Here is a 27,728-nt window from a genome sequence, read left to right on the forward strand (position 1 = left end):
GGCCAAACACTCAATTATACTTCCCATCTAAATATAGATGCAGAGTGCCGGTGCACACACACGACCTCCTCAATCAATCCTGAACCAATCACACGGGTCCACGCCCACACTCAGTGTAGCCCTTCTGGTATGAGGGGCAAGAAGGTGACGGGATGCTTCTCTGGATGAACTCACCACTCAGAGGGAGAGGCACAGAGACAAAAAAAGCAAAAAAAAAAAAAGCAAAAAAAAAGCCTCTCACCCTTTGGATTCAACCTCGTCATCGTCAATCCAAGTCAGGATTTGTGTGGCCAAGATGGATGACACATCCAGCTCTTGAATGTCATGGGTGGAGGCCATGACTAAACAGTTGCGATTTGCCTGGAGGACAGACGGAGATGGGAATTAGGGAAAGGGAGAAGCAGCTCCCTGAAAAATAAAGATAAACCAACAACAAAACACCCAATGCATGTATGAGAGTAAGCCAAGCGAGAGGGAAGATCCCCCCCCCCAAACCCCCACCTCCCAATTCCATTTTGTTTGCGTTTTGCGCTGTTTTGCTTCAAATGATGACTTGAGGTGCACCAACTACTAAAATATAAATAGCACCACGCTCAATGAATCTCCCCATGCAATGCATGCAGCATTACCTTCTCCCTTATCCAAACAGAGGAGGGTGGGAAATAGCAAAATAATGAGTTTTCTCGGAACCAGAAAATGCAGGAAATCCGACTCATGGAAGGATACTGGGTTTACTGGTGGGAAGCAGTGAGAAAAATACTCAACGGCTCATTTTACAGTACGCTGAAGGGAAGACCTCAAGCTTTAAGGATTGTAGTTTGAAAACACTCAAAGTAGGGATGTTGACAATTAATCGATTATCGATTCATTGTCGATTAAGGATTTTAATAGATTAAATTAAATTAGTCGCAATTAATTCAACATTTTTGTCTTTTTTTTTGTTAAATGGCATGGTGTATACATGTATACCAAGAACAAGTTACTTTTAAATAGCTTTTTCTTAAAAAAAAAAAAAAAAAGTTGAAATGTTACCCATTAGAAGCCAACTTTAAGTCTTTTAGGTCAATTAACTAACGATTAATGAATTAATCGACAATCTGAATCCCTCACTCAGAGCTTTTAAAAGGTGAACTGTGCCAAATAAGAGTCGTACCCTGTTGATGGCGAACGCCGTGATGATGTCAGATTCCTTGTGGATGATGCGTGCCTTTCCTCCAGGGCAGCCCTGATCGGATTCCATCTGCGCGGACGATTAAACACACAAACCGTTACTCTATCAATAGGTACGAAAAATGCAATAGCGTTTGCTGCCGAGAAAAGATACAAACCCTAGCAACCTTTTTGTATGTTTGTAAAAGAACCAGCTGTTTTGTTTTTTGTTCTTAGATGAGAGTCTATGTTAGAGCCAAACATTTGCACTGGCTGAGCTTTTGCTTTTACAGTATTTAACATATGACCCATGTGGATCCCCGTCACCGCCACCCTCCATCTGCCCCCTCCCTCAGGCTAAGGAGAGGACATCTGAGGTGCACCAGGCCACACAGCTAACTACAACAGAACACATAAGTGGGTTAGTGCCATTGGAAAGCTGGTGCACAGCAGCCCTAAAGCTGCAACTTCAGGACACCGTGCCTCATAACAGCCCTTATGAGGCTTTACAGGGGCTTTACTGTAGCTCTGCGCTTTGTGGACAGACTCAAGAGTCGTAAGTCAAAATGACTCAAAAAGCACCGGGCCTGATGAGATTAAATTAGAATCTCAACAGCGTTTTCATTCGAGAGGAAAAGACCGCGTCTCCCCTTTCTGCCACGTGGAATCACGTAAAAGTTGACTTGAAGAAATCTAAATACGGTGGTTTGCCATTTTTGCCCGGCGCATAATCCTCCGGGAGACACAGATTCACTGCGACAGCGTTAGGTCTATTAATCAGAAGCTATTCAGCTCTGTAGCACGTCCTCGGAGAGCAGGACTTAATTAACGCTGAGCCAAATCGAGGAGCTACAGCGGCAGCGGCAGCGAGCAAAGATCAGAAAACCTTCTCTGGGTAAAGTGCAATTCAATATTGATAGTTTGAGTCTTTCTAGGATTATATGTGGCCAGTCGTGATAATTATCTAGTGGAAAAGTAATGTATGCGACTCTAATGACTTGTCATTGAACCCTTCAGTTCAGGCCCGACCTGAATGTATGCATGGTGCGTTTTAATGACTAGAGCATTTGTTAATCATCAGCGGCAGAACTTGCAGGAGGAGAGTCTGCTGCATTTTCTGAGCTGGCTGATGTTTTACTCATATATTAATACAAAAGCCTGCAACACGCTTTCTATACACTAGCTACCAGTAGGAGCAGAGTGCAGCAAAAGGCTTGAAGGGTAATTCTAACGTTAAAAGTACTAAAGCAAATAATTGTGAGTCTACGGTTAAATTCAGTTGTGCATGTGTGGTTACAGCCAACTGGTTCTAATTGACTAAACCGTATTTCTGTTAAAAAGTGAATCTTTGTTTGTTTTTCTTCTTAAAAACAAGCAAACAAACATGCACTTTTCATTATAAGCCATCGTAAAAAGGTCACGGTTCTTCCCATTTTATTACGCAGACAAAATTCAGTCAGCGTTGAGATCTGGTCCCAAACCTACAAAAGAGGATTAGGGCCACAAGAAGAGAACAAAATATGACAGGAAGGAGATCTTTATTTAAGTTTTCATTTCAAATTTTAAGTTGAAATTGCATGAACAAAGTCGACACAAATAAAGTGAAAATTGGCGAGTAGACTGGATGGATGATCTTAATTTTTTTCTCTTCTTGTGGCCCTAATCCTCTTCTATACAAACTCCTCCCAGATCCAGAAAAAATAAAAAAAATAAATCACAAGTCATAAATTCATTTGAAGCAGCAGTACCTGATGGTTTCCTGTCTCCTCCATCCCTGAATATTTCATATAGTCAGTCTGGTCTTCACCCGACTTTTACGATTGGGATAGCAGCAGAGGGTAGTTGCACACACACAAAACACGCATGACACACACACAACACCAACCAGCGATGGACCATGCAGTCAAACACACACAGAAACCTGATTATTATGCAGTTAATTAGACAAGGGTGCAATTATTTCAATAAAAATTATATCAGAAACATGCGCCTGGAAGCTGTAATAACGTGGTTTTCAAGCAGAAAATTAAAAAATTATATATATGTATATGACCAAAAAAATAAATTGTGCCAACAGGGAGGTGAGAGCAATATTGATGTAGTTTGCCTCGGGCTAGTCACACATCAGGCATAGTGAGGGATTACAACAGTTAAGAGTTATTGTGTTATTTCCACATGGGCGACATGGCCACAGGTCATGCAGGGGGCGTGGCGTCGGGACGCAGCGTACCTCGTTGGGGTCCCGCTTCTTTGTGAAGATGTGCCTGATAAAAGTCTCCTGCACTTCCTCCTGCTTCACCAGAAACTGCCACAGACGCTTGACGGGCAGCGCTGAGTGGTGGCTCGTCCTGGAGCAAACACAACAACAACAACTGGCGCTCATTAATTCACTCGTGCCAGTTCAGTGGAGCACAGCAAAGCACGTTGGAAAACATTAGTTTTTGATTTAGGCCACTCGGGCTGATGTAAAAAAAATAAAAAAAAATAAATAAATAATAAAAAAACAAACTCTTTCTAACTGCTGCTTAAGGCAAAAACTTATCAGATGCATCCACAGAGATTGTTCTTCCAAGAACAGTAAATCCTCTCTGGACTCAGCGCTGAAGAAAACTGCAGGGGTCACAAGCACTCGGGGTACTTTTTCTTTTTTCTTTCTTTCCTTTTTCCCGTTAAATGTGCAGAGACAAAATTCTATTCTGTAAAAACAGACTAGATTCTTATTGGCGGTGAAGATATGCTGTAATTAATTCAACTCCAAGGAGAGCTAAAGGAATCGTTCACCAAAAAAAGGGATGCTACTTAGCCACAACAGGCTGTCCCTGGGTGAAATTCCAGGACGGTTGAATGGATTTTTCAACAGCACCTATATTGACAAAATGAGTACAGCTAGCAAATGAGTGACATTTAGAGTTTTGGGTGAAATATCCCTTCTGAATAGGATGCCAATGAAAGAGTAGGCTGTATTACATTTAAACAGCCTGGGGAAAGCATTAAAAGAAATACATGCAGTACTAAAGGCTCCATCATCCGCACAATTTGAACATTGCTTTATTTGTTTGGGGGGCGACGGCGCTACTTTTTTTTTTTTTCTTTTACTGAATTGCCTCTGAGCTTGTTGTTTCACTTTGAATCAAAATGATCACAGACGGGTTGTAGTTCCGAGTGGAATTAAAAAAAAAAAAGAATTAGTTTGCCTCTTTCTAAAAAGAAAATGGTAAACATCATCAGGCTCGTCATTCCACTAATGTGACTGCGAGGCAAACGAGGGAGAATAAAACACAGAAGCAACATCAGCAGAGATACACCAGATCTCCCCCCCACTCAAGTTGTTTTTCCAGGGCACTTGGAGCTACCAGCGCAGAGGGCGATCGGGCCGCATTATCAACGCTTACTGGCTGCACTCTGGCTCATCGTGTCCTCGGGCCAGCTAATTTCACATTCAATTCTTATACTCGCAGCACGGCATTCTGTTTTTTTTTTTTTTTGGGGTGCGTCGGCCGTACCTGAACGGCGTGTTGGAGGGCTCGAACAGGGCTTTGTGTCTGAGCAGGGCGGGGCCGGACGGAGCCACGTCGTCCTGCAGGAAGGTGGCAATGTATTTGGAGGGGGGGCCGCCGAAGAGCTCCAGCCTCTTCTGCAGGACCTGCTCCCAGCGCTGCAGCGTTTTCAACACGGCGTGACACAGGGGAGAGCCCACGGGCAGATCTGCGGCGGGGGGAGGGGGCGAGGGGGAGCAAACACATGCGAGCAAACAAAGACACAAATGGATTAGGCGGAAAATAAAGGAGTAAGGATGAAACGAGGCGGCACCGGTCGACATTCCGGATGCAATTAGGTGAGAGTGTCAGCGGCGTATCGCAGCGATTACCCATTAAATCGTATCCGGCCATCGGGTAAAAGGACTTGAGGTTGACCAACACCAGCTGAACCATCGCCAGGCGCATCAAGCACCAACTGGAAGAAGAGGAAGACGTTTATAGTGTTGCGGTGCACATATGAACTTTCATTCCCTCTATGTTTGATTTATTTGAGGATAAACTCTTCATACTTCAGACTGAACACAAAGCCAGTTCATCTATCTATTTATTTCTAGATGCTGTGATCAAATAAGAGAATAATAGCAAACAATGGTTATGTGAACACTCACGGGGTGACTTCAGCAGACTGAGCCGATGAGTCACTGGTGAAATAACGCCCCCCCCCCACCTCCCCCGCGTCAAATATTTTGCCGTTACCTGTACGAGTTGTGATTCGAGTGCTCTTTTTGCGGTGTGCTGGGTTCAAACGCGTCTTCGTATTCATCGTCGTCATCTTCTTCATCCTGACAGTTCTGACTGTCTTCTGAGTCATAGTCAGTCCTGTTTTCTGATGGAGGCAGCGTAGGCTGCAAGACACAAACGTGAAAAGGAAAAAAAAACCCAACAACATCACATTCTGAGTATGTTGCCGTGAGAGAAGGCTGAGTCGGCTGCATTGAAATGAGGAAACCTGAACAGAACTTATTAATTGATTTTCTAGCGACTCACGATTAATATTCTGGGGATTACCTTTGCAATAAAGTAATCCCAAATGCTGAGGTCAGGTGGGACAAACTGTTCTTTGAAAACGGATGGAGCTTCCTGCTCGATGACAGGACAGTGCTTGGGACTGTAAGGAGCCTCCCGCTCGACCGCAGACTCCTCTTTGGATCCGCTGCGTGATGAGCGAAGCCGAAATCGTCTCGGTTTCCTGTCTGAGCCACTTGGTGAAGCCGGAGTGTCTGGCGGAGAGAAAAAAAACAAAACAACCAAAAACATTTTTGACATTGCCGCTTCTTTAAATTCTGCTCTGATTACATCCCACTTATGCCTTTTCATGTACAACCCAAGCATCACCCTTACAAAATGGCATTAAGTTGGACATTCAAATTGAAATAGTATTACAAAAAAACAAAACAAAAAAACAGTTGGAAATGCGCTCAATTTTATCAAATAATCAGGAGCTACAGTTGCATTACATCAGGCTCCCTCTGAGGACAATACGTGATTTCACAGGGAGGGTGTAAGCAGAGCAGCTCTCACACTAATAGGTTGATGGATTTCACTGTGACCTGCAGGCAGGAACCCAATTAATTTAGCAGGGCTGATTAAATTTAGCTCCTGGGTCACCTCCAGAGGAAGGAAAAACAAAAAAAACAAAAAAACAAAACAAATACACAGCCAGTGACTCCAGCAGGCTGCCAGAAAGACAAACACATCAATTGGACTGCTTGCTGACCTGACGGCGGCGGCGGCGTTCTCGCCGGGCTATTGACTCTCTCCATCACGGGGATGCGGGCGCCTCCTCCAAACACCGTCACCCAGAGCTTGCTGCTGAGGGGGTGGCCCACGATGCGGAACAGCTCGCCGCCACAGTGAGTGGCCAGGCCGTGAACAAACAGGCTGAGGAAGACGGCGGTCAGGATCTCGCAGAGCAGCACGGCCAGGCCCGGCTGGCTCTCCTCACCCGCAGAGTTCAGGAGGCGAATCAGGGAGGCGATACCTGGGGAGAGGGGGCGCGATGGAGGTAGCAAGGGGAGGAGAGCACATTTAAATTGAATTCTTGAGCTGGAACAAAACAACAAAATGATTCAACCGCTTCATGGGGTTTTCTTATGGAAAAAACCCCAACACAGATTATATTTGAATTTTTGAATTCAGAATTTTTTTTTACCTGGCCACTGAGCAGGAGAGGTGTTTGGCTGAACCGACTCGCTGCTGCCAACGGCTCTGTGCGGCTGCTTCTGAGACAGCAACACGCTCTGATACACCGTCCCTGTGAAGTCGTTCACGTGGCTGCGGCAGAACACACACACACACCAAGGAGAGAGTTTAGAAAAGTTGGTCAGAGAGGTGACATTTTAAACACCAGCTACCAACAAAAAAACCAAACAAAATAGGAAAAAAAAAATTCACTTATAAATATGACCCTCAACTAAAAACCACCTCGTCATTAGTAATAAACTAACTGACCGGTTAATTTTCCTTTAATGTGTGTTATTGGCATTTTATTTAGTTGTGGATATGTTTACCATGGTTTACTTTGAGCTAAAACTGTATATTTTATTCCATCGCTGTTGGATGGAATATTTAATCAGAATTTGCGGGTTCTCATAATTGGCAGATCTGTGCTGGCAACTCAGACATCAAGATATGCAGGTCATAAAACACAAGGATCCCACACAAACTCCATCATGCCAAGTCCTACTGGGCGGTTGTCATCAGTGAGCAGTGATACTAAATAAACAATGACACTCAGTCTCCCACAGCTCAAAATCAAGAATCTAATAAAGTATTTAGTCTGGAGACTTAATACTAATGACAAACAGCAGCAGCATGAATTCATTTTTCACAGCAGTTTGAAACAAAAATGATGGAGACTTTAAAATTAATTTTGTTTTTCCCTTATTTAAATTCCCACACTCTAAACATACACCTCATAAACAAAACCTAACACAGAATTAACATATTATTGAAAGATTTTTTTTTTTATAACTAATATTAAATGTCTTGCATAAAAGTAAAGTTTGAATATTTAAGTTCCAAATCATCTCTAGAAAATGTAATTGCACAGTGTGATTAACGTACAATGAAGCAAAAGGAAACACAAGGCCACCAACCAGCACTTGTGACAGCATATCTACTGGAAGAATTTAAACATTACGTAAGCCTTGACGGATAAATAAACCAGTGCAGTCTGGTGCGATCATGTCAAGACAAATGTGGTGGAAAACGGAGAAGCTCTATTAAAGCCAAGCATCACTTAAAGTCATATTAAGAATTAAAAGTGGCTCAAGCCTTTTAAATTTAGTGAGCTTGAAAAGTCTTTGTTTCAGTGCACGCAGTCTAAAACAAATTTGTTCGTCATCTGGTTGAAAAAAAAGAGCTTAAAAATGTTTTGAACAGAGGGAAGTCTTAAAGTGCTCGTGTCAATAAAGCAAAAAAGTTTTAGTGAAATAACAACATTGTTAAAAATGTTACTACTTGTATATGCAGTTAGACACTCACCTGTGTGTTTGTCCATCACACAGACACTGATAAATACATGCTGACAATGATGCAGCCAGAGTGTGCATCACATAGATCTGCGATCACAAAGACAGAGCAAAACATTAATTCATATAACTTCTGTTGCTGTAAACTCTCAGGTTATTGCCATTGGGTAGAATTCTTTCCCTGTGTGAAACTGCAGAATACTCAGTGAACGTCAAGAGAACCTCTGTTGACATAATGGCTGCTAGTAAATGTGGCAACTACGTCTTGAAGCCGGAAGCAGCCTTGAACAAATCTTTGCAACGAGCTCTTACTGAGTTGAGTGACAGCTGCGGCTTGGAAAAGTACTCATTGTACCTTGGCCTTTTGTAGGAAGTGTAACTGAGATTTCTATTTATTTATTTATTGTCACAAGCAGCCAGATCAGCAGCTTTTTTAATACGCTTGTTACTAAAAACTACACCCTATAAAAGTCTCATAAAGCAAAGCTGCTAAAGCTCCTTTGGCTATACTTCATCTCCCAGCATCACTGTCATCATTGGATCTTTTATAGCTTTGTGCAAAAACAAAGTGTCAACAACTACCAGCCAAATGCGAATAGCTGCCTGCAGTTTTTGCTGTTGTTGTTTTTTTTTACCTCGTTGTTCACGACGTCGGGATGAGGAGGGGAGTCCAGGGCGTTGATGGTCTGCAGGATGTCGTGCGTCAGGTTGGTCAGGTACACGATGGGATTGGCCACCACCGTCTTCACGTTGGCCGTGCAGGCCATGAGCAGAGGGATGGAGGCTTGTGGACAACTTGGCGCCACAGCTGATTGGATGGAGTCGTCCTGAGGTGAACCGATGAGAAACAAACACATTAAAGTTCAGTCCAGCAACACAGCACATTCAATAACTTTGTCGTTTAAGTTGTGGTTGTGTTTTCATTTTCGACATTGTTGAGGACGTCCAAAAATTAAGCCTCTAGCCTTGTCGTACAGCTGTGTTTTGGATGACCTGATGCTGCGGCCGTGTTTTAATTGCGTTTAGGCCATTCCAATAACAAACTCAATCTCAAAGACAAGACGCCGCAAGGACTTAATGAACTACGAATGAATTGACACCTCAATTTGTCTCCGATATCAATCGCAGACACGTGTTGACCGTGGATCATCCATCAGCTGACACCTCACGACCAAAATAATACGCTCACCACAACGGGCACTGCACTCATCTCATCAAAGAAACATATCAGGGTTTAAGTAACAAGCAGCTTTGCCACATCACAGTAAATCATTCATGATCCGCGCACTTGTGGGAAAGGACGGTGGGTTTACCAGTGCATGCGAGAGACGGCAGGAAGGATCTGACAAGTGCAGACAGAAAATGACATGGTGCCTGGATTACTAAGTGAGTGTTCGCCATCTCCCCCAACATGACTTTGTGTGTGTAAGAAAAACACCGCAGACTTATGTTTGTCAGGACAGATAAATCACACTCGGCTTGCTGCCACACTCCGAAAGAAGCTCCGGCAGAAGCCGAGACAAAAGAATAGATGTTAAGAAAAAAAAAAAAAACACAACCCAAAACAACAACGGCAAAATCTGACAACCGTAGGCCCAGAGCTGGGACGAAAGGAGCGGCTTCTATTTTAAAAATCAAAGCGGGAGAGCAGAGAGGACTCCCGGTGCCCATCCGCTGTGCTAACATTTCAGAAAACAGCGTCCCCACAGCGGCTCATTGAGTTGTTTACCTCCAAAAAATTTTTCACTCAACCTTTTAATAGTCAGACGAAGGCAGGAAAAGTCCCTGCGGGAGCGCAGAGCATCAGAGCAGGCTGACAGCCTGCTGCTGCAGGAGTGCGAGACCATCGCCGCCGCACAATAATCAGGTCTGAGTGCGCCAGTGTGACAGCGTGCAACACTTGGGGTAACCGGTTGCGCTGGGGCAGGGGAGTCGGCCAGTTCTGCGTGGAGTGCGTCGTGCACGTGTGTTATAGAAGAGCTGTGGGGACAGACTGTGCATATAATAGCGCTTCACCTGTGACACAACAATAGCTGGGTTCCTGTCATGTGATTATGACGACGTGCGCAAGTGGTGCGAATTCAGATTTCAAGATATCAAAAACCTAGTCAGCTAGATACCATACACTACCAGGCATCAAATATATGAGCAAGATATATGTAATTATGCAGCAAAGAAAAACACGTTCAATAACTCTAGATATGCTTTTTATGGAAGGTGGCTATTCTGAAGAATTTAAATACAAAATGTGTTATTTTACAATTTTATTGTTTCCCCACATAATTCCATGTGTGTTCATACGCTGTTTGATGCCTGTGGTGAGAAAGTGCAATGTCAATAGTCATGAGAATGAAAGAAAAGACATTAAATTCATAGGGTGTGTGCAAACGTTTGACTAGTAGCGTACCTTTGATCTTTCTGTGAGCTTTTTACAATTTTCCCCTTTATGAACAAGAACCTTTAGATCTCTCTCTCTCTAAAAAAAAAAAAAGCTTTTCTTTTTCTGGATTAGAATGATTGGAGCAGCCGTAAACTAGGAGAACTTCAGCATTTCTCTATACAACAGATCCTCAGCAACCTGCCCTCCATCTGAGCTGTGTGATGTCACGTGAAAACAACCTATTCCCTGAAGATCTCCTGAAGGCAGCACACTCAGTCTTCAGCTTCTGAGGGAGGAACAAACACCTTGCCTAGGGGAGGCATTAGTGCCCTTTGTGACATCACAAAGGTCAGATTTTCACAACCGTGTGGTTTAGCGCTCACTTTCTGAAAAGTGGGGCAGGCAAACCATCTTTGATGAGTTCACCAACAGTCACATCTTATCGTTGAAAACTGAGTTGCGTGTAATGAGGGACATTCAATGAGTCTCTGTGCGCTTCCGTTGCCTCGTCTATGAGTTCAAGCCGGGACAAAAGAATGAGACTGTATGTAATCTGACTGTCAATGTTGTCCTCAAATGAGCTCGAGGACAAAAGAGAACAGCCATGCAGTCAAACAAAAGAGCCCTAATGACATCGTGCTTCTCTTTCATGCTCGCCGTCGTGTGACCACCATCTCCTCCTTCAAGAGAAAGCGCGATAGCGCAAAACTGTGGGTAGAGCTTTTTGCCTGTTCTCTTGGGTCTGTTTGCTTCCTTGACTGAGTGCAGATGCACACGTTTTAATTACCTGGTGAGACTCCTGGAGCAACAGTATGAGCTCCATGCGCACGGAGGCCAGCCCTCCGCCGTGGGAGCCGTGCAAGCTGCAGTAGCTCAGGAACATCCTCAGCAACGGCTGGTTGCTTTGCAGCCAGTGTCTCCTGCTCCTCTGGCTGTCGCCAGGACTTCCAGGCTGGAAAACAATTTTTTTTTGTAATGAGTTTGTGATATGAGAAAGGTGATAGTTCACCTCCACCAAAATGGGAGCCTGTTGTGGCCAAGTGCTCAAACTTAAAACCTGTTGCCGGGGGACTAGAGTGGGTATTTTGGACAAAAATATGTTCTAAGTGTAAGTGGTGTCGTCTTTTCGAATGAAAATGGAGTGACGCCTCCTCTGAAAACTCTGGGGAGTGAAATGCTTTTTGTTTTTTTTTCTTTTACAGAACAGTCGAGCACTTGACTGTAATAGGCTTCCACTGGGTGGAATTTCAGTCCTTTGTGAGACTCGAGAATAGTTGTGTGGATTATAAAATGTCATTAGAGGGTATCGTCATAAAGGTGAGTATTAAAAGGGTGACATTACAAATATTTCAAACTGCTCAAACCAAGTTTTTGCAGTTCCAATCAGCTTGGTGCAAAAAAAAAGGGAGCTAGTATTATTCTAATTTTCTCACTGCAACAACTGTCACTGTGAGCGGAATGACAACTACACTCACTGTTTCCTCCTCCTCCTGGGCACTGAGCTCTGGTAAACAGGGTTTGTAGCTGCAGCAATGTTGGAGAGCCACCACCTGGGGAGATTAAAACACCAAAATTAAACAAAAGGAAATGTCTTAGCTGTTTGGATGTGGAACAAAAATAGTCAAATAAGGCTGCAGGAGTAAGAGATATGAAAATGTTTTTTTTGCAGAGGTGAATGACATTGGCTTTAAAGGGAAATGCTGTTTGCATTTGCATGTTTTTACCTCTCGCTCCAACCACTGGTAGAGCTGGTAACGGAGTTTCCCGCCATCCAGCTCGTACCCTGTTGACAAAGTCCTCAGCTCATTGGTCATAATCTTCAAGCAGGCTGTGAACTTCAGCTGGGCAGCCAGGATGTCATCGGACGGTGCAATGAAGTCGCCGCTCTCCTCGCTGTCAGTGACGGACTCCTGTGGTGGAGAGACGACGTCCTGGAACACGTTACTGCCGTCCGCACTTTTAGGACTCTTGATGTCTTCAGCGTCTTCTTCCTCATCCTCCTCATCCTTGTCACTGTCCCATTTCAGCTCCAGGGACTCATCGGGGAGTGTCAGCGACGGCTGGCTCCAGTCAAAGCTCAGCACCGAATCCGACTGGCTAATGGAGGCGCTGTTTCCATCCGACTCGTAGCCATTCAGAGCCGAATGGGAACAAACGGAGACGGAACCCTGTCCGTTCTTGCTCCCAATGCTGAAGTCGGTGGTGAGGCCTGTGTCCTTGTGGTCTTGCAGGTGGGAGTTCTTGCTGACTTTGGGCATCTTGGAGAGAACTTCCAGCGCTAGCATGGGGCAGCCGGCCTGCAGGTGCGAGTGCGCCGCCGTGAAAAAGAGCCGTCTCTCCTCGAGGCTGATGGAGTCGGCCCTGCGTCCCTCAGCCGTCAGGCCGACTCTGGCCTTGTCCGATGAGGCGAGATGGCGCCGGAGAAGAAGTGGGTGGGTTCGAAGATAGGTATAAAAGTTGAACACCTCAGGGTTACATGTCGACACAGCAGAGGAAGCTGTCATGAATGAAAGACAAAAATCGTAACGTTGAGTGGGAAGCAAATCATTACTGCATTAATTTTTGCAAATATCCAGAAACTTAAATATACTTGAAAAGGAGTAGGAAGAAGTACAACACTTATTTAAACCTATCACTATAAATTTATCACTATTACATTACAACAATTATATTACTATTATATTACAGCACTATATTATAATAATTTATAATATTACATATTATAACAAGGCACATTAACACTAATTATATTGTTGAGAAAAAGCATAGGATTAACAGTCATTCTGTCGGTCAACAAATATTTGAAAACAAATTTTGTGTCAATCATAAATAAAAAAGATTATGTGTATATATATATATATATATATATATATATATACATATATATATATATATATATATATATATATATATATATATATGTTTTGCTTGAAAAGAGAAGTGAGATTTTGGAACAAGCCATAAGCAATTCAGATAAATCATCATCACCACAGTCACCTTCAGTGGACACAGATCTGGTGTTTTTAACCGGCTGTTCCAGGAGAGTGTCCAAGGCTCCACTGTAGTCCTCAAGGACCCAGTGAGCAATGCTTCTCAGGAACGGGTCCGGGTGGGTTTGGATCTGAGATCCAAAAAGAGATTAGATGACCTTATTCAATCAATTGAAGTTTTTTTTTTGCCTAAGAGTCCAAAAAACAAAAACAACAGTTTTGTGAAATAGATCATCATGCACAAAGTGCGCAGGGACACACAGCACCTGTTTGTCTTGTCCTAAAACGTGTCTCTGGAGGATCTTTTTGTATGTGGATGCACTCTCAAACTCCGACTCGTACAGCCTGGAGATGACCAGGGCCAGCTGCAGATCTTGCATTTTCTCCAAACACACCTGGAAAAAATAAGGAGTATGAAAACATTATTTCCAGGTTACGGCTTTCGTGTTGGTGTCGCGATAAAGGCTTAGCGGTCGTAGCTGCAACCAAATTGGAAAATGTGAGGTGCATTTCAATGAGAGTACCTCCAAGCAACAGAGGCGAAACAAAGTCAATGGTTGCCCTGGCCTGCCTGTGTGACACTCATTTTCATAAAACGCTTAGAGAAGCTCCACTTACTCACATAGATGAAATTAACGGAGTCACTGCCCAAGGGAATTTGAAAAAAATAAAAATAAAATAACAACCTTGATGTACATAAAAAGGTTAAGCAAACATAGCGCCATGCCTTTAAATATGCAAGGAAAATACAGGCAGCTGCATACAGTAGACATTGGTGGCTGATTATGTTATAATCAATTTTTGCCACATCGTATAAATAAACATGCTGGAAATTTTTAGAAAAAAAAGGGTGCACGCATTATCAATCATCGAAAAAAAACAACCTGTAAACATAAATAAATAAATAAATTAGATGACGGTTCTTGTTAGATCTAACCACAAGCTTTGTAATGCTGGTTTATGAATGCAGCACACGCTATTAAGAGTAAAAGGCAGCAAAACTCAGGAGTAAATGGCAAGCATCAATAATTCTTCACTGCATTGTGCTAAAAGACAAACTGTAAAGGCGTCTGAAGCCGTTTCAATAATAAAACGCACACAAAATCAGGTGCCGTGGGTTGTTGTTGTCAGAGGGTTTTCGCCGATGACTAAAACAAGGGGCACAAACGGCGATTGTCGCTGACAGGGCGGCTACTCATCTAGGACAGGAGGGCCGCCACGAGGCACTCGGAGCAGAAGCGACGAGCGCTTCTTGCAAACAGGGTGTCATGTCGACTTTTCACTTGCCTCAACGGCATCCTTAAGGGAGCCCGCTAGGAGGAAAAAGGCTGCAGAATGCTGAAACCGCTGCTTCCCCAGAAGAGAAAAGGCATTTTTCATTGCTGCTTTCCTCCACCGGTCCTCGCTGAAGTTGTTCCGAAAGAAGTCTGTCATTTTGCCGTTCTTCTGGGACCTGCCAACGGAAACACAGACCACATGTATTCAAAACAGGAATACCTACGTTGCAGTTCTCCAGGGTTTATGATAGCTACCAGACAGGAAAGGAATATTGCGAATGGCCTGTGATCATTTGCACTGGATGTGCAAAATGAGCAGTGTTCTTCCTACCTGTACAGACCCCAGACCACAGCCTTCTTCTTCATTGCAAGGTAAAATATCGCAGCATCCAGAGGATCATTGTTTCGTAGCAAAGACGCTCTTGCAACCTGACAAAATACATTGAGAGAAATAAAATGTATGTAAAATGGGAGTAATGGGCTTAAACTGTTCATTTGCTGGGTGTGAAATGACAGAATGGCAACATTTAATATCCACAAGAGAGCCACTGAATCACCTTAGAAACGTGTGTGAAGATAAACAGAGGACGGCAATATCAAGTATGAAAGCAGACTCAATTTCATTGCTTCACTTTTAATAAACCCATTTTCAATCAGCCCTAAAATCATTTTAATTTATTCTCATCTGATGGCGCAGGTGAACCGCAGTCCACCTGCAGTTAAAAGGCTACAATTACACTGCCGATGAAGCCGGCACAAAGCCATTGGCTGCCTCACCTTCTCAATGCATCTGCGGAGCTTGTTGATGCTTCTCAACCACCAGCCCACGCCCATAGAACGCAGCTCTGGCCAGGTGGTCTCTTCTTTCTGTAGAGCAGGCAGCATGTTCAACAGCTCCTCTTCAGCCTCAGAGTGAAAGGCCCAGGCATAATGACATGTCGAGAGGCCTGCAAAGAGGACAAAAGAACACGTTAAATCTTCACAATATCAATAAAACACAGTAGTGAATCTCATTAAAAAACAATTCCATGTGCAACAGCACTTATGTAGCCTCATTGTACCTTGTCCAAGCAGCTGTGCTCTGTGTGCTGGAGGCAGAGAGGTGGACAGGAAGGTGTGGAGTCTGACGGCGAGCAGGAACTTTAAACCACACTCATCAATTGTCTCTCCACCTGGTGCGTAAATGACAGAAAAAATGATTATACGTTTACGCTATATACTAATTTGATGCCTTCGAAGTTAATTGTAGGTTCTTAAAATTACCAGCATGGAAAATGTCAACAATCTTGTGCCATTATGTTCTGTTATCACGGCAGCATTGTGGCACTGCTGGGCAATATTGCTCTAATAACCCCATTTAAACTTATCAAACCCACACTTCCCTGATGTACCTTTGCTTTTCCCCTGGCTGTCCACATCTGTGCTTGTGGTGGCGATGGTGTCAGCCAGTGCCATGAGAGACATCTGCTCCATACTGGTCAAGCCTGGGAGGCTGGAATGAAGAAGGTGACTGGATAGAACCTGGGCATGTTCTGGCCCAAAGTAGGTTGGGCTGTACTGGGACAGGTCGATGACCTGCAGGTGGGAAACAACACACAAGACTAGAGTAAGTCTCTAAAACACTAATCATGTATTTAGAGATTATAAAACAGCACATAGTAGACACACCGTTCTAAATCTCATGTGATTTAGGAGCATCGTGTCCAACCCTACAAAATCAAGAGTCCGCAAACTTCTACCTTGTTTGCCGTTTCCTCTTCGTTGTGGTCCAAAGTGTCCAGGTCTGCCAAGCTGGGTGTCTTGAAGAGCTCATCATAGGCGTCGGTGTGATGCGAACAATGGCCACTGTCTCCACTTACACTGCCTGATTTTTCTGTCAACAGAAAACAGAGCAGTCTCAGGAAGGGATTGAGTCAGCAGTAATCTCAAAACAGATTCATTCTTTCTTTAAGAGGAGCAAGAGTAAGAGCGCTTGTCCAGTGGAAATACCTCATCTCCACACTTGCACATCTGATTCTAAGCATTTCTGAGAAAGCTTTTTTACGATTGGCTTATTAAAGTAATTCAAGCAAACAAAAAAATTATCTGTTTTAATTTATTACGTAACTCAGAGGCTCAGATTAATTTGAACAATTACTACAACGTGAAGCAACTTCTATGTACCATTTTGTGTTATTTATATTCATATTTTGCCGTTTCCACATCAAAGGCATTTAAAGCCAAGAAACTAAATTTAAAAAAAATATATATATAAAATTACATGAATTACAGTTTAATGTAATATTTTACTGCTTCACTTCACTTTTGCTACCATGCTGGGAGCTCACCAGGTTTTGGTGCCATATCATCATCAGCTGCCAGCAGAGCGTACAGGGGCAGGGGAGGGACGGAGCTGATCTCTGTGTAGTCAGGAGTGGAGCTCTCCGCCTTGCTGAACATCCTCTGGTCCCTGGCTGTGCTGCCTCCAGCGCTAATGGTTCGAGAGCGCATGCGTTTCTCAGGATTGGACGAGCTGTCCTTGAGCGCCACAATTTCTCCAGCGATGCATTTCACTAGATGCGACAGGATGGCTTTGGCACGGTGGACCTGAAAGTGGGGGAACGGGGAGGGAAGTCATCTGACATGTTTATATATGCTGGGATGGACGGACAGATTGGTAGACAGACACTTCATTCATCCTTGATTACAACACTTGTGTAGATGGGATAGGAGAGACCTTAAAAACCTTCAGTGTCATGATGTAAAAAAAGGGTAATTCCATATATCACAATTTATATTATATTATTTATATTAAAAAAAGAAGTAGAAAATATTTCCACCAAAATTAAAATTCTTTACAAAATTCACTATATGTGATTTGGATGTAAAATAACAGTCCCAACTATGGCTGCATTTCCATGACCCCTAGAATTGCGCAAAACCTAAATATCACAATAAAACCACTGGTAACGGGGTCACTTGACCAGTTCACTCCAAGAGAAAATGGCGTGTTATGTTTAGACGGAGGAGACGGAATATTCTTTTTACAAGTAATCAAAGAGAAAAATATAACAATTCTTGACAGATGCAAACAAACAAAAGCAAACTAAATCTTGCGGGACAAGATTTTACTAGAATTACGCCACGCGAAAATTATGAAAATTCTTGCGGGATTGAACAAGAATTATGGTTGATGAGATTTGCACCATTCAATGGAAACACCTGCAAATTGCAATTGTACTTCGTTGACATTTTAGAAATATTGCTTTTATTTTGTGAAAAACTGTCATGGAAACACAGCTTAAGACAGGAAAAGACAAGTTCTAATAAATGACGCAAACAATCTAGAGATGAGTGATTTCTCTGACTCACCTTGCCTAAGTCCATGAGCTCCAGTAACTGAACGGGATGGTACTGTGGCAGGGTGGGGAAAAGCTGGTGAGCAGCTTCAAACAGGCCGGAATCTTCCTTCACCACTGGCAGGTCGTACGCCGTTCTCTTCCCGCTGAGTTTCTGAGCCAGGCTCATCATGGATCGCGACACCGCCCTCTTGGGCAGCGTCAGCGACGACGGCGCTGCCCCCTGGCTCGGACCCTCGTCCTGGCTCTGCCTGACGGCCGAGACGATGGATGAGACGCTGCTGCTGAGGTCGGCGTCGTGGGCGGCCGCGGCGGCGTTGGCTTTGGCCAGGGCTCGGGGCTGCCACTGGGAGTAGACGTGCATCTCGCAGTCCATGCCCACCACCAGAATGCCGTCCCGCACCCAGGAGAGGGAGACCGGGATGGGCAGGGAGCCTTCAACCGAGGAGACCAGGTCGACCGAGCGGAGCAGCACAAGGTGAGATGACCTCTGGTCCCGGCTGCTCTCCGACGGCAGGCAGAGCTCCAGAGGCTTCCCGGAGACGTAGCCGTACATGAAAATCTTGGTTCCGATGCCGACGGTGAGAACGTGCGAGCCGTTCTCCTGGGAGACCCAGTCCAGGTGAACCAGGCCCTTACTGGGAGAACCCAGACAGTTCTCGTTGGGTACGGATAGGTCCGCGTTGCTATTAAAGTTGATCGTAGGACTTGTGCTGTCCAATACTATAGTTTGCTCTAGAATCCACTGCGAGCCACCGGTGGACTCACACTGAAAGATGCCAATGTGGACCAGCGGTTCTCGGACGTTTGCCGAGATGTGCATTGGACTGAGGTTCGGGCTGTGCCGAACGGTGAGGACCGGCAGTAGGTGGCTGCTGCTGTTGCCGCTGCTGATGCGGTGGCCGTAAGGCGAAGAAGCCAGGGTGGGAGAGATCATCGGGCCGTAAGAGTTCAGAGACGAGCCGGGTGTCTTCCGGTACGCAACCGCGAAGCGTCCGGCGTGACAACAGCTCACCTTTACCGGGTGGCCGGGCACACTCACTGCACTGTGGCTGGGAAGCGTTTCTTCTACCAGGAGAGGCCACTCCTCCCATTCACACACCGGGTTGGCCAGAGCGCAGGGCTGCGCTCCCGAGACGCTGCACCTCCAGAAGCGCACCTTCCCATCGGAGCAGGACACGGCGAGGAGGTGAGGCACTCGGCCAGCAGGCAGTGAGCAAGATGCACTCAGGTGACCTGGGAACAGGTAAATTTGATTTAGTTTTAGTCATAGCCTTTTGACTAAAATGTTATTTAGTTTTAGTCATAATTTAATCATATTGATTGTTTTAGTTGACGAAATATCCTAATCATTTTAGTCGACTAAAATTCCAGTAGATTTAGTCGATTCCTGATATCTTCGTGCCACAGTTTTTAAAACGTTTTTTATTTTCTTTCCTATCAAATGTGAAGTGTGTCCATATGTCCTGTCGCCTCTTCCTCCCCGGTGTTGCCATTTGGTCTCAAACTAGTCTGTACCAGATAATCTGTGTGTACGTACTACGCAACTTCCTAAACCTCGTTGCTCTGATTAGTTTTCTTCCCAACTCCTCCCGCCACTTTCTAAATCGTGATTTCCTTCCACAAAACCAATGAGCTCTGATTGGATCTCGCCTCTGGCAGACATTTTTATGTCGTTTTCATTCGTTGACGAAAATGTATAAACCTCGTCAGACGCAAATGAGCAAGAATGTTTTGTGTTATCATCTACATAACAACTTCACGTTTCAATAAATTATATGAACAGAGTTTCACATGATAAGAGAGCAAGAGCACATGGTGTTATTGGTTAAGGTAAAAAAAAAAAGGCAAACTCCATCACCTGCTGAAGGTGTAATGCTGATCACCTCCACCCCTTCAGGCAGAGCCAGCTCTCGGCTGTACAGGCGGTTCGTGGTGAGGCAGAGGCGACTGGCACTCTGCAAGTTCGAGGTGCACGGTTTGCTCTTGGGTGTTGCAGGGCAGCTGAACATGTCAAAGTTAAACTGAGACGTATCCACGGGGGATGTTGAGCTGGCATCAGCCTCCGCCGAGGTTAAGTCTGAGGATAAGACGGAAAGAAGGAGAATTTCAAGACTTTAAAAGATTTTGATGCCTGACGAATGAGACGCTGCTTGTGAAAGTTCACATCAATATACCTGAAATATTACTAAGATGAATTTTATCCAAAACAGATGAACACATCTCCAAATGTAGTTGGGAGTTAGAATATTTCTACATCTGCGCACCTCAATCAGATCTAACATGAATGAGATGCTCTGTGTATATTCCTGCCTGACGGCTGAAGTAAAAGTGAATAATAAAAAGAAGTCAATAACTGAGAGCTTTCATGGAAGAAATTGCATAATCTGTGCGAGGAACTTAAAGGCCAACGGAGTGATGCAGAAGATGGACATGGTACCACTGAGCCAAGAGCAAGACTGGTTGATGTTTTTTTTTTTTTCTTCTGTGATGCAATGTCAACACTCCTAACAAGCTAAAAGCAGGCGTATCACTGCCCCACACAGTATATCATGTTGGATAAATCAATTCCGCTGTCGGCGCTCACCAGGTCAAGGACAGAAGTCCAGATATACGGTCTGCTTGTTGTGTAAACACCCTGAGAAATGATAAAATTCCGCTCACACGTCACTTCCCACAGTAACTCGCTTCCCGCTGGGGGAATGTTTCTTTGGATCTATTTGTTCAACATGCTGGCACACTGACTCATTCATCCTTATTAAGACAATGGATTTAAGTGCTCGGCCCGGGGCACTCGTGCCAGCTAATCTCATCTCCTCCTACGTTCTGCGGAAAGCATTTCGTTTGAAGCGCTCACCCATGGTGACGGGCCGAGCGGCGAGATGGAGGTGCCACATGTGGAGGAGTGAGCGCCCTGCCGGGGTCACCTCGATCACCACCAGGAAGAAACGAGCCGAGAAGGTTGGCTTGCCTGAGGCTGCGGGAAGCAAGAAAAGAAATAAAAATAAGAAACACATTAAGTGTAAAAAAATAAAATAAATGTCGGTGTTGCACATTGGACCCATGTGGTCTTAGCAACATTATAAAATACTTATGTAAGACTTTGATACCGTTCTGTGGTGAATTAGGGGTTTCCGGTGCACTCTCCCTGTTCTCGCTGCCAAGGATCAAATGCTCTTCGAACACATGCAGGAGCTGAGTCTCCTTCCCGTGCTGCAGACAACGGCAGCAGTCAAAAGCAGCAGCAGGCCGACATCATATTCAGACAGTGAACAACATCCCTTATCTACTGACAGGATCCGTACATAAAGCCACATCTGCTCATCTTGTTCAGGCCAAAACATGAATACGCTGCAACTGCCGGAGGCGACAACAGAAGGTTTGACCTTTCCCTCTTATCATGCTTGACCTTTCACAGGCGTAAACATTTCATTTTTTTAATTACTATTATTACAATGTGCAAATGCCTCTCAAATTCAAATCTGGCTCATGAAGCTTTAATCCAAGAAAAACAAGCTTCTGTTCAAATTCTTCTCATTAAAAAACATCCATGGGGTCCAGCTACTGTTAGAGACTCTATTGTTTCCAACAAGGGAGACAAAACTACACCGAAACACCTTATTCATCTTAGTGCAGTATACTTACAAAGCTGGTGATGGTATCCAGCTCAATAATGCACCCAGGCTTGGCAGTGGACTGCTGACTGATGATGTTAAATACCCCTCCGACCAGTTTCTGAAATGAAACAAACATCTTTTTTCATTGTACTGTAAAAGTCGGGCTTTAGAGCAATGTATTTAAGAACAATGACTACAGCTTTTGATACAACAAAAAAAGTGTTCTGTCAAAAAACATCATACATGGCACCTATACTGCCGTAACACCTACACGGTTCAGTTTTCGCGCAGATGGAGATTTACTTGCGCAGCCCGGTGAGCTGACATAATGAACTCACACAGGTGACGTAAAGAGGACACGCTATACGTTACGTCGATGTGGATTCGCATTTCAAGTATGAAGAGGCTGATGAAATGAGAGCGAGTCATTTTATATCACAAGCGCACGTGTAGACGTGTGGTATCTTCACGCAAGCATGTTCATCTTGTGCGAGTGTGGGTGTGTTAAATAAGCAGGAGTAGGTAGGTTCTACTGCACTGCAAAAATAATAACAAATGCTAGAATCCTATTTTTAGAGGAGAATTATTTTATTTTTAGGCAATACTGCAGTAGAATACTGTCACTGCATTAATGAACCTGGTGCACATTTTCAGTAATCAGTATTTCTGTAAACATCCCGGCGTGCCACTTGTCCTAATTTCTCATGTCAGCCTGATGCGTCACAAAATCAGTTGCTGCGATGCAGTAGAAGTGAGACCATGCCGAGCCTGAGCAACCTGTGTGATGACTTACCGAGATCTCAGGATTGGAGAGCTCGCTCAGGAGAGTCTTAGCTTCAATAACAGCCTGGTAGAGCCTCAAGGAGTGGCCGTCACTGGCCACGAAGCAGGCGCTGGGCGAGTTGCAGTAGACGCCTTCGGAGAGAGAGGACAACGTGGCAATGTCAGAAATGACTGAGCTAAGCTAAGGCACGCCCAACCTGGGGAGCGTAGAGTCACGTCTGGGGGGGGCGCGAAACACCGGGCGGGAGGGAGACGGGGCCCCCAGGGGAACTAATGTTTTCACATCGGAACTTTTTCCACGGCGGAACAATTAACACAAAGTGTTCAGTACGTTGTAGCTATGAAAAACGCTGTTCAGGTACACAGGATGGACAAATATTTGACAGGGACGAAAAGAAGAACTCAGGAGTCCGGCGGTGGCCAGTGTTCTTTGTTGTTGGCTGTAGAATCGTTCCGCGAGTAGCTGCGGAACGATGGTGTCTTTCACGCCAGACTTGAAGCAGGGTGGGGGCATGAAAACTTTTCTTCCTCCAAGGTGGGGCGTGACAGAGAAAGTTTGAGAACCACTGGATTAAAACCATTGATGTGTAGGTAAAAGTCTGAATTCAGCAGCACTAGCCAGTGATATGGACTCTGCCATTTATCTATAGATGAAAACCTTTCCTTGGTTAAATCGAGTTGTTTTGAGAGAAGCTGTTTTTCTCAAACAAACAAGCCAGCAAACTGACAAAAAAACACCACCAGGGATTTTATGTTCCACAGCTGGCCTAATTTGGTTCTAGTTATTTCAGTTCAGTAAAATTTATCCTTGTTACGGAAACAAAACAACTAAAATCATGAAAAATAAGGCTGTGCTCAAAATGAATGAAGTCTTGTGGAATCTACAAAGAAAAAACAAATTTGTTTTCTCACCCAAACAGCTGCTGGGGATGAGCGTGGGTAGCCAGGCCACGTTAGCAAACGCCGAGGCGTGGAGAGAATTAATCCTGGCCAGCTCGGAGACGCCGCCGGACAGGGACAGAGGGCCCACGGGGTCCACTCTCCACAGAATCAGCTCGCTGTAGATGGCATTGGGATCCTGGACCACCGCGCCCAGGGAGGTGCGACTGGGTCGGGACATACAGGGCGGGAACGTCGCGCGGGGGAAACCGATGCCGCTGGCGTCCGGCGAGGGCTGGGCGTTGTCGGCCTCCGGCGTCCTCAAGGCGTTGTGATGCGAGGTGGTGAGGAGCAGCGGCAGCAGCGAGTGGCAGGCCAGGTCGTTCAGGTGGAAGCGGTGGCCGCAGTAGCGCGACTTGTGTGAGACGCTCAGCACGGTGGAGAAGGCCGAGTCCTCGGCGAAGCTGACGGCCCACTGGTTGAGGGAGCCGTCGGCGTGCTTGGAGATCATGAGCACGTTGGGGGTGAAGATGCTGAGCCGGAGGCTGCCGCCCGCTGCCACTTTCCCCTGGCCTCCGTAGCTTATCAGAGCAGACTTGGTCTGTGGCAAGGCGGCCCCGGGCTGCCGCTTCCTGCCGTGCTGGATGGCCAGATCCACGTTTTTGTTGCAGGCGTACATCACCACGCTGTGGCTCAGGGAGATGGCGTCGCCCGTCGGGAACGCCACGGGGATGCGGGACACAAAGGACACCTGGAAGGGAGGCGGAGAAGGAATTAAACTTAGAAAAATGACTGTACGTCTTGAAGGAGCTCAATATAAATCTAGAGCAATGATAATGGCTCATTACTAATAAAAGGATATTTCAATACACATTTCAAAGCTTCTCATTTTCTACACTGACACTGATCATTCCACCCTGACAAAGATGTGATTTCATTTTGCTTGTTACATGGAATGTAGCCGAAAATGAGAAAGGGGGAGAGGGGGACATTCAACAATACTCATGCTAATAATAATACCAGGATCCTTTTCTGAAGCAGCAAGACCTGATTATCATGAATATCAGTTCAGAATTAGAATGCGGCAGCTGCCTCTCCAGACTGACAAAACTGCCATCCCACAAGGCGCTTATTATTATTACAGCGTCACTGAAAATGCATCAGGGTGCTCTTTGCATTTAATTTCTTTCAAGTTGCACGTAATTAGAGCATAATTGTCTGAACGGCTGAATGAAAAGCCATTAAAAAGGGGTAGACGAACCATCATGACTGTCAAAATGATTCAGGGCCTCATTGAGATGATAAATGATTTTCTTTGCCAAGAAACATTCCATAAAATTTTCCATTAGAGGCGGGTCAAGTGAAAGACAGGTGAGCCCGCTCAGTTTGGTTGTGTTTAGTCAAACACAAAGTAAAAATCATAATTTAGAGGCCGCGGAACAGACAGCAGATGGATTACTGTGACAGATAATGGATGAATGTTATGACTGTTGATATTTTGAAAATCAAGTTGAGGGAGTGGATCAGACGTCTTGATAAAGCACCTGCAAAAACACTCTTTTTTTTTTTACGCCAACACCAAAAATGTCAACTGTGAACCTACCTGGGCTTGTCTGAACATGCCTGGCTGGTATTCATCCAACCAGTCCACGTGCCAGACTAACAGTGAGCCGTCCATAGGATGGATGCTGAACAGCACGTCTGCGCTCTTGTTCCACTCCTCCAGCAGCACGTCCACCTGGTGCCTGACCGCTGCCAGCGAGAGCTCCACGGCCTCGGCTCCCTGGGGGTCACCCGGCCTGCTGCTGGTCTCCTCTTCATCAAGGTTCTCCTCATCTTCAGGCTCTGGAGGAGAGTGCAAATCATGGACCCCGTATTTAAGACATCTTCGTGTGATTGGTTAAAAAAAAAAATACAGTCAACAGACAACTTCTAAACCAGATGCGCAGCCAAACTCTACCAAATTAAGAGTTAATGTTGGCCTGCTCCTAAATTTCTCTCGGTACCTTCTTGGGAGCACTCTGTCTGTTGCTCCAGGCTGCCTCGGAGGTGCTGCAGAAAGACTTCCATCGCCAGAGCGAAGTGAAGCTCTTTGTTGTTGAGCCAGTGGACGGTGAAAAGACCCCCGGGTTCCTCGTCATCCGCAGCACTTAGGGAGGAGATGGAGGGCAGCAGAGGAATGTCTGTCGTAACGACCGGAAAAGATGAGGCGATAAATTTGATTCAGCGTTTAAAAGAAAAGCAAATGCTCCAGCATGCGCTGTGAGTGTGGTCTGATTGAGGCTAACTGGTGATTTGGGCATTCGGAGGCAATCCTAGAGGGACAGTCGTCTTCAAAGCTAAGTAAATCTAAGCGTTCGCCTAAAAATAGAGAAACATAATTCAAATTACTGATTGAAAAAAATCCGAAGACAAACTCAATCTTTTTAAATTTCCCTCCATATAAAGTTATCCATTAGGATGATTGAATTAACGCAGCACCCATAAGTGAGTTTAATGTTTACAATTTTTTTTGTCTACTGAAGAGAAAAATCTAAACATCTACTGTGGAGACAAACACAAGGAGTTTCCCATGCAAAAGATCTTCCATATGGATACAATGACGGGCGTGTGCTACCAACTGGTGACCTGCCAAGTGGCACTTTGGCTCCTAAGACATAAGCTGAATTCAAATCCCTTTAATTGCTTCTGAGGGTTAATTAAATAAGAACACAAAGGATTGCAATATTATGTAGCCAAGTGCACTGACAAAGAAGGGAAAGAAAAAGTAAATAAAAGTTTTTTGTTGCTCATTAAAACATTTATAAATTATTTTAAATGACAAAAGAAATTTGTTCTTGACATTTTGAGCATTTCTTAGTCTTTTTAGATTCAGAGGACAAGGAACAGTAAAATCAACAAGCTCTAAGAGGTTCCTGACAGGCCCCTGATCCCAAGACAAAAACAGATTTAATTGGTATAATTATCATTTTTTTATTCAATATGTTGTTTTTTTATTTATTAATTCTGTGTTCATGATGCCTTTTTTATTTAAATGTGAGTTGCGAGGGCCCTCAACAGTTTTCTGACTTCAAACTGGATAGCAGCATTCCCTAGTATGGGAATGGATGTGCTACAAGAAAAGAAGTGGCATGGGTCTAACCAGTGGCAGGGTTGATGCTGGCCGCGATGTGGAAGTGGCAGAGAGCGTTGGCCTGCGGCACGTTGCTCCTGCACTTCCTGTGGCTGTAGTGACGGCTCTGATGGTGAGGCAGGCCGCCGGTGAGCGAGAGCTGAAACGCGTCCCGGTAAGATGAGGGGAATAAGGATTCTTGAAGGATCCACTGTAATGATAATAATGACAGTCATTATTTGGGGTGTATTTGGAACAGTGTTTAGATTTGATTTTAGTGATCTTACAAATATAACATACAACAAAATATTGGTCCTGTGAAACCAAACTACCTTCAGTCTATCATAGTAATTTTTCTACGTCTGTAAATACATGGAAATGCGTGCATCAGCACCAGAGAACTCAGCAGAAGTAGAGGAAGACAGATCTGCAGAGTAAAGCAGAGATCTGGAACAGGACAGACTTCTGCTACCACTCACGGCTGATGCAGCAATTTAGGTCCAAGTGGCCTTTTGAGATCAGAGGAAGCAAGTCAACTTGTGGAGTAAGAAGCATTCATTACAACAAGTCCACCGTCTCCTCTTTGTTCAACTGTTCTTTATAGAGTAGGAATTGAATTTGGCGGAAGGGATGATTAAAATGACATTTCTGCTGAACTGCGTCATTACTCTGAAAAGAGCCAGACGACCTCAACGGCGACAAACTGCAGAGACGAGCGGCCTTGGGAGGCAGAGAGGCAGGATGAGGAAGGAAAATGTTGAATAAAATGAAAACATTCTGACATGATAAAATCTGAGCTGTCAGACACTGAAAGCAGCGCCGCAATTTCTTTCACAAACATCAAGACTTTTTTTTATCTGATGGGAGCAATGAGGGACAGCAAACACTGTGACTAAAAGGACCAATTTGACGGGACAGTGGAAATAGAACACCTGGTTCTGCTTTTACATCAGCTGATAATCATGAGGGAAGCTTGACTACATTCCTGCATATTAACGACACTTGGTCCAAACTGGGCTTTGACTTGGTCTTGATACAGAATAATCAAAAATGTATTGAGAGGCTTTGGTAAAGAAAATGACTTAAATGTTCAATTTCAACGCCAACATGTTTTTCTTTTTTGCTGTTACATGTTTGAAACAACACAAGAACGCCAGCAGAAAATGCCCAGAAAATATAACATTACAAAAA

At 44.5% G+C, this 27,728-nt stretch overlaps 1 protein-coding gene across 5 annotated transcripts in view; it reads right to left on the minus strand.

Annotated features, from left to right (window-relative positions):
- Window positions 1-27,728, minus strand: part of dmxl1 (Dmx like 1) — a 46,433-nt gene that overhangs the window by 12,007 nt on the left and 6,698 nt on the right. For 4 of the 5 annotated variants that reach the window (XM_076019474.1, XM_076019473.1, XM_076019472.1 and 1 more), the window contains exons 10-43: window positions 26,568-26,748; window positions 25,432-25,608; window positions 25,029-25,270; window positions 23,459-24,176; window positions 22,557-22,678; window positions 21,792-21,881; window positions 21,257-21,359; window positions 21,004-21,123; window positions 20,008-20,226; window positions 18,160-19,382; window positions 17,136-17,394; window positions 16,548-16,681; window positions 16,200-16,383; window positions 15,870-15,980; window positions 15,586-15,755; window positions 15,140-15,237; window positions 14,819-14,984; window positions 13,798-13,926; window positions 13,539-13,662; window positions 12,266-13,038; window positions 12,017-12,091; window positions 11,329-11,493; window positions 8,797-8,988; window positions 8,175-8,251; window positions 6,841-6,962; window positions 6,406-6,669; window positions 5,697-5,908; window positions 5,385-5,533; window positions 5,018-5,103; window positions 4,653-4,854; window positions 3,380-3,497; window positions 2,898-2,960; window positions 1,154-1,240; window positions 242-360 (exon numbers count right to left, since the gene is read on the minus strand). In XM_076019474.1, the coding sequence (XP_075875589.1) occupies window positions 242-360; window positions 1,154-1,240; window positions 2,898-2,960; window positions 3,380-3,497; window positions 4,653-4,854; window positions 5,018-5,103; window positions 5,385-5,533; window positions 5,697-5,908; window positions 6,406-6,669; window positions 6,841-6,962; window positions 8,175-8,251; window positions 8,797-8,988; window positions 11,329-11,493; window positions 12,017-12,091; window positions 12,266-13,038; window positions 13,539-13,662; window positions 13,798-13,926; window positions 14,819-14,984; window positions 15,140-15,237; window positions 15,586-15,755; window positions 15,870-15,980; window positions 16,200-16,383; window positions 16,548-16,681; window positions 17,136-17,394; window positions 18,160-19,382; window positions 20,008-20,226; window positions 21,004-21,123; window positions 21,257-21,359; window positions 21,792-21,881; window positions 22,557-22,678; window positions 23,459-24,176; window positions 25,029-25,270; window positions 25,432-25,608; window positions 26,568-26,748 (7,274 nt within the window). The remainder of the gene's footprint in view (window positions 1-241; window positions 361-1,153; window positions 1,241-2,897; window positions 2,961-3,379; window positions 3,498-4,652; window positions 4,855-5,017; window positions 5,104-5,384; window positions 5,534-5,696; window positions 5,909-6,405; window positions 6,670-6,840; window positions 6,963-8,174; window positions 8,252-8,796; window positions 8,989-11,328; window positions 11,494-12,016; window positions 12,092-12,265; window positions 13,039-13,538; window positions 13,663-13,797; window positions 13,927-14,818; window positions 14,985-15,139; window positions 15,238-15,585; window positions 15,756-15,869; window positions 15,981-16,199; window positions 16,384-16,547; window positions 16,682-17,135; window positions 17,395-18,159; window positions 19,383-20,007; window positions 20,227-21,003; window positions 21,124-21,256; window positions 21,360-21,791; window positions 21,882-22,556; window positions 22,679-23,458; window positions 24,177-25,028; window positions 25,271-25,431; window positions 25,609-26,567; window positions 26,749-27,728) is intronic. The other variant, XM_076019475.1, reaches the window with a different exon arrangement.

Source organism: Nelusetta ayraudi, unplaced genomic scaffold (genome assembly GCF_046127955.1).
Source record: "Nelusetta ayraudi isolate G7.1 ecotype Tasmania unplaced genomic scaffold, CSIRO-AGI_Nayr_v1 ptg000010l, whole genome shotgun sequence".
Lineage (NCBI taxonomy): Eukaryota > Metazoa > Chordata > Actinopteri > Tetraodontiformes > Monacanthidae > Nelusetta > Nelusetta ayraudi.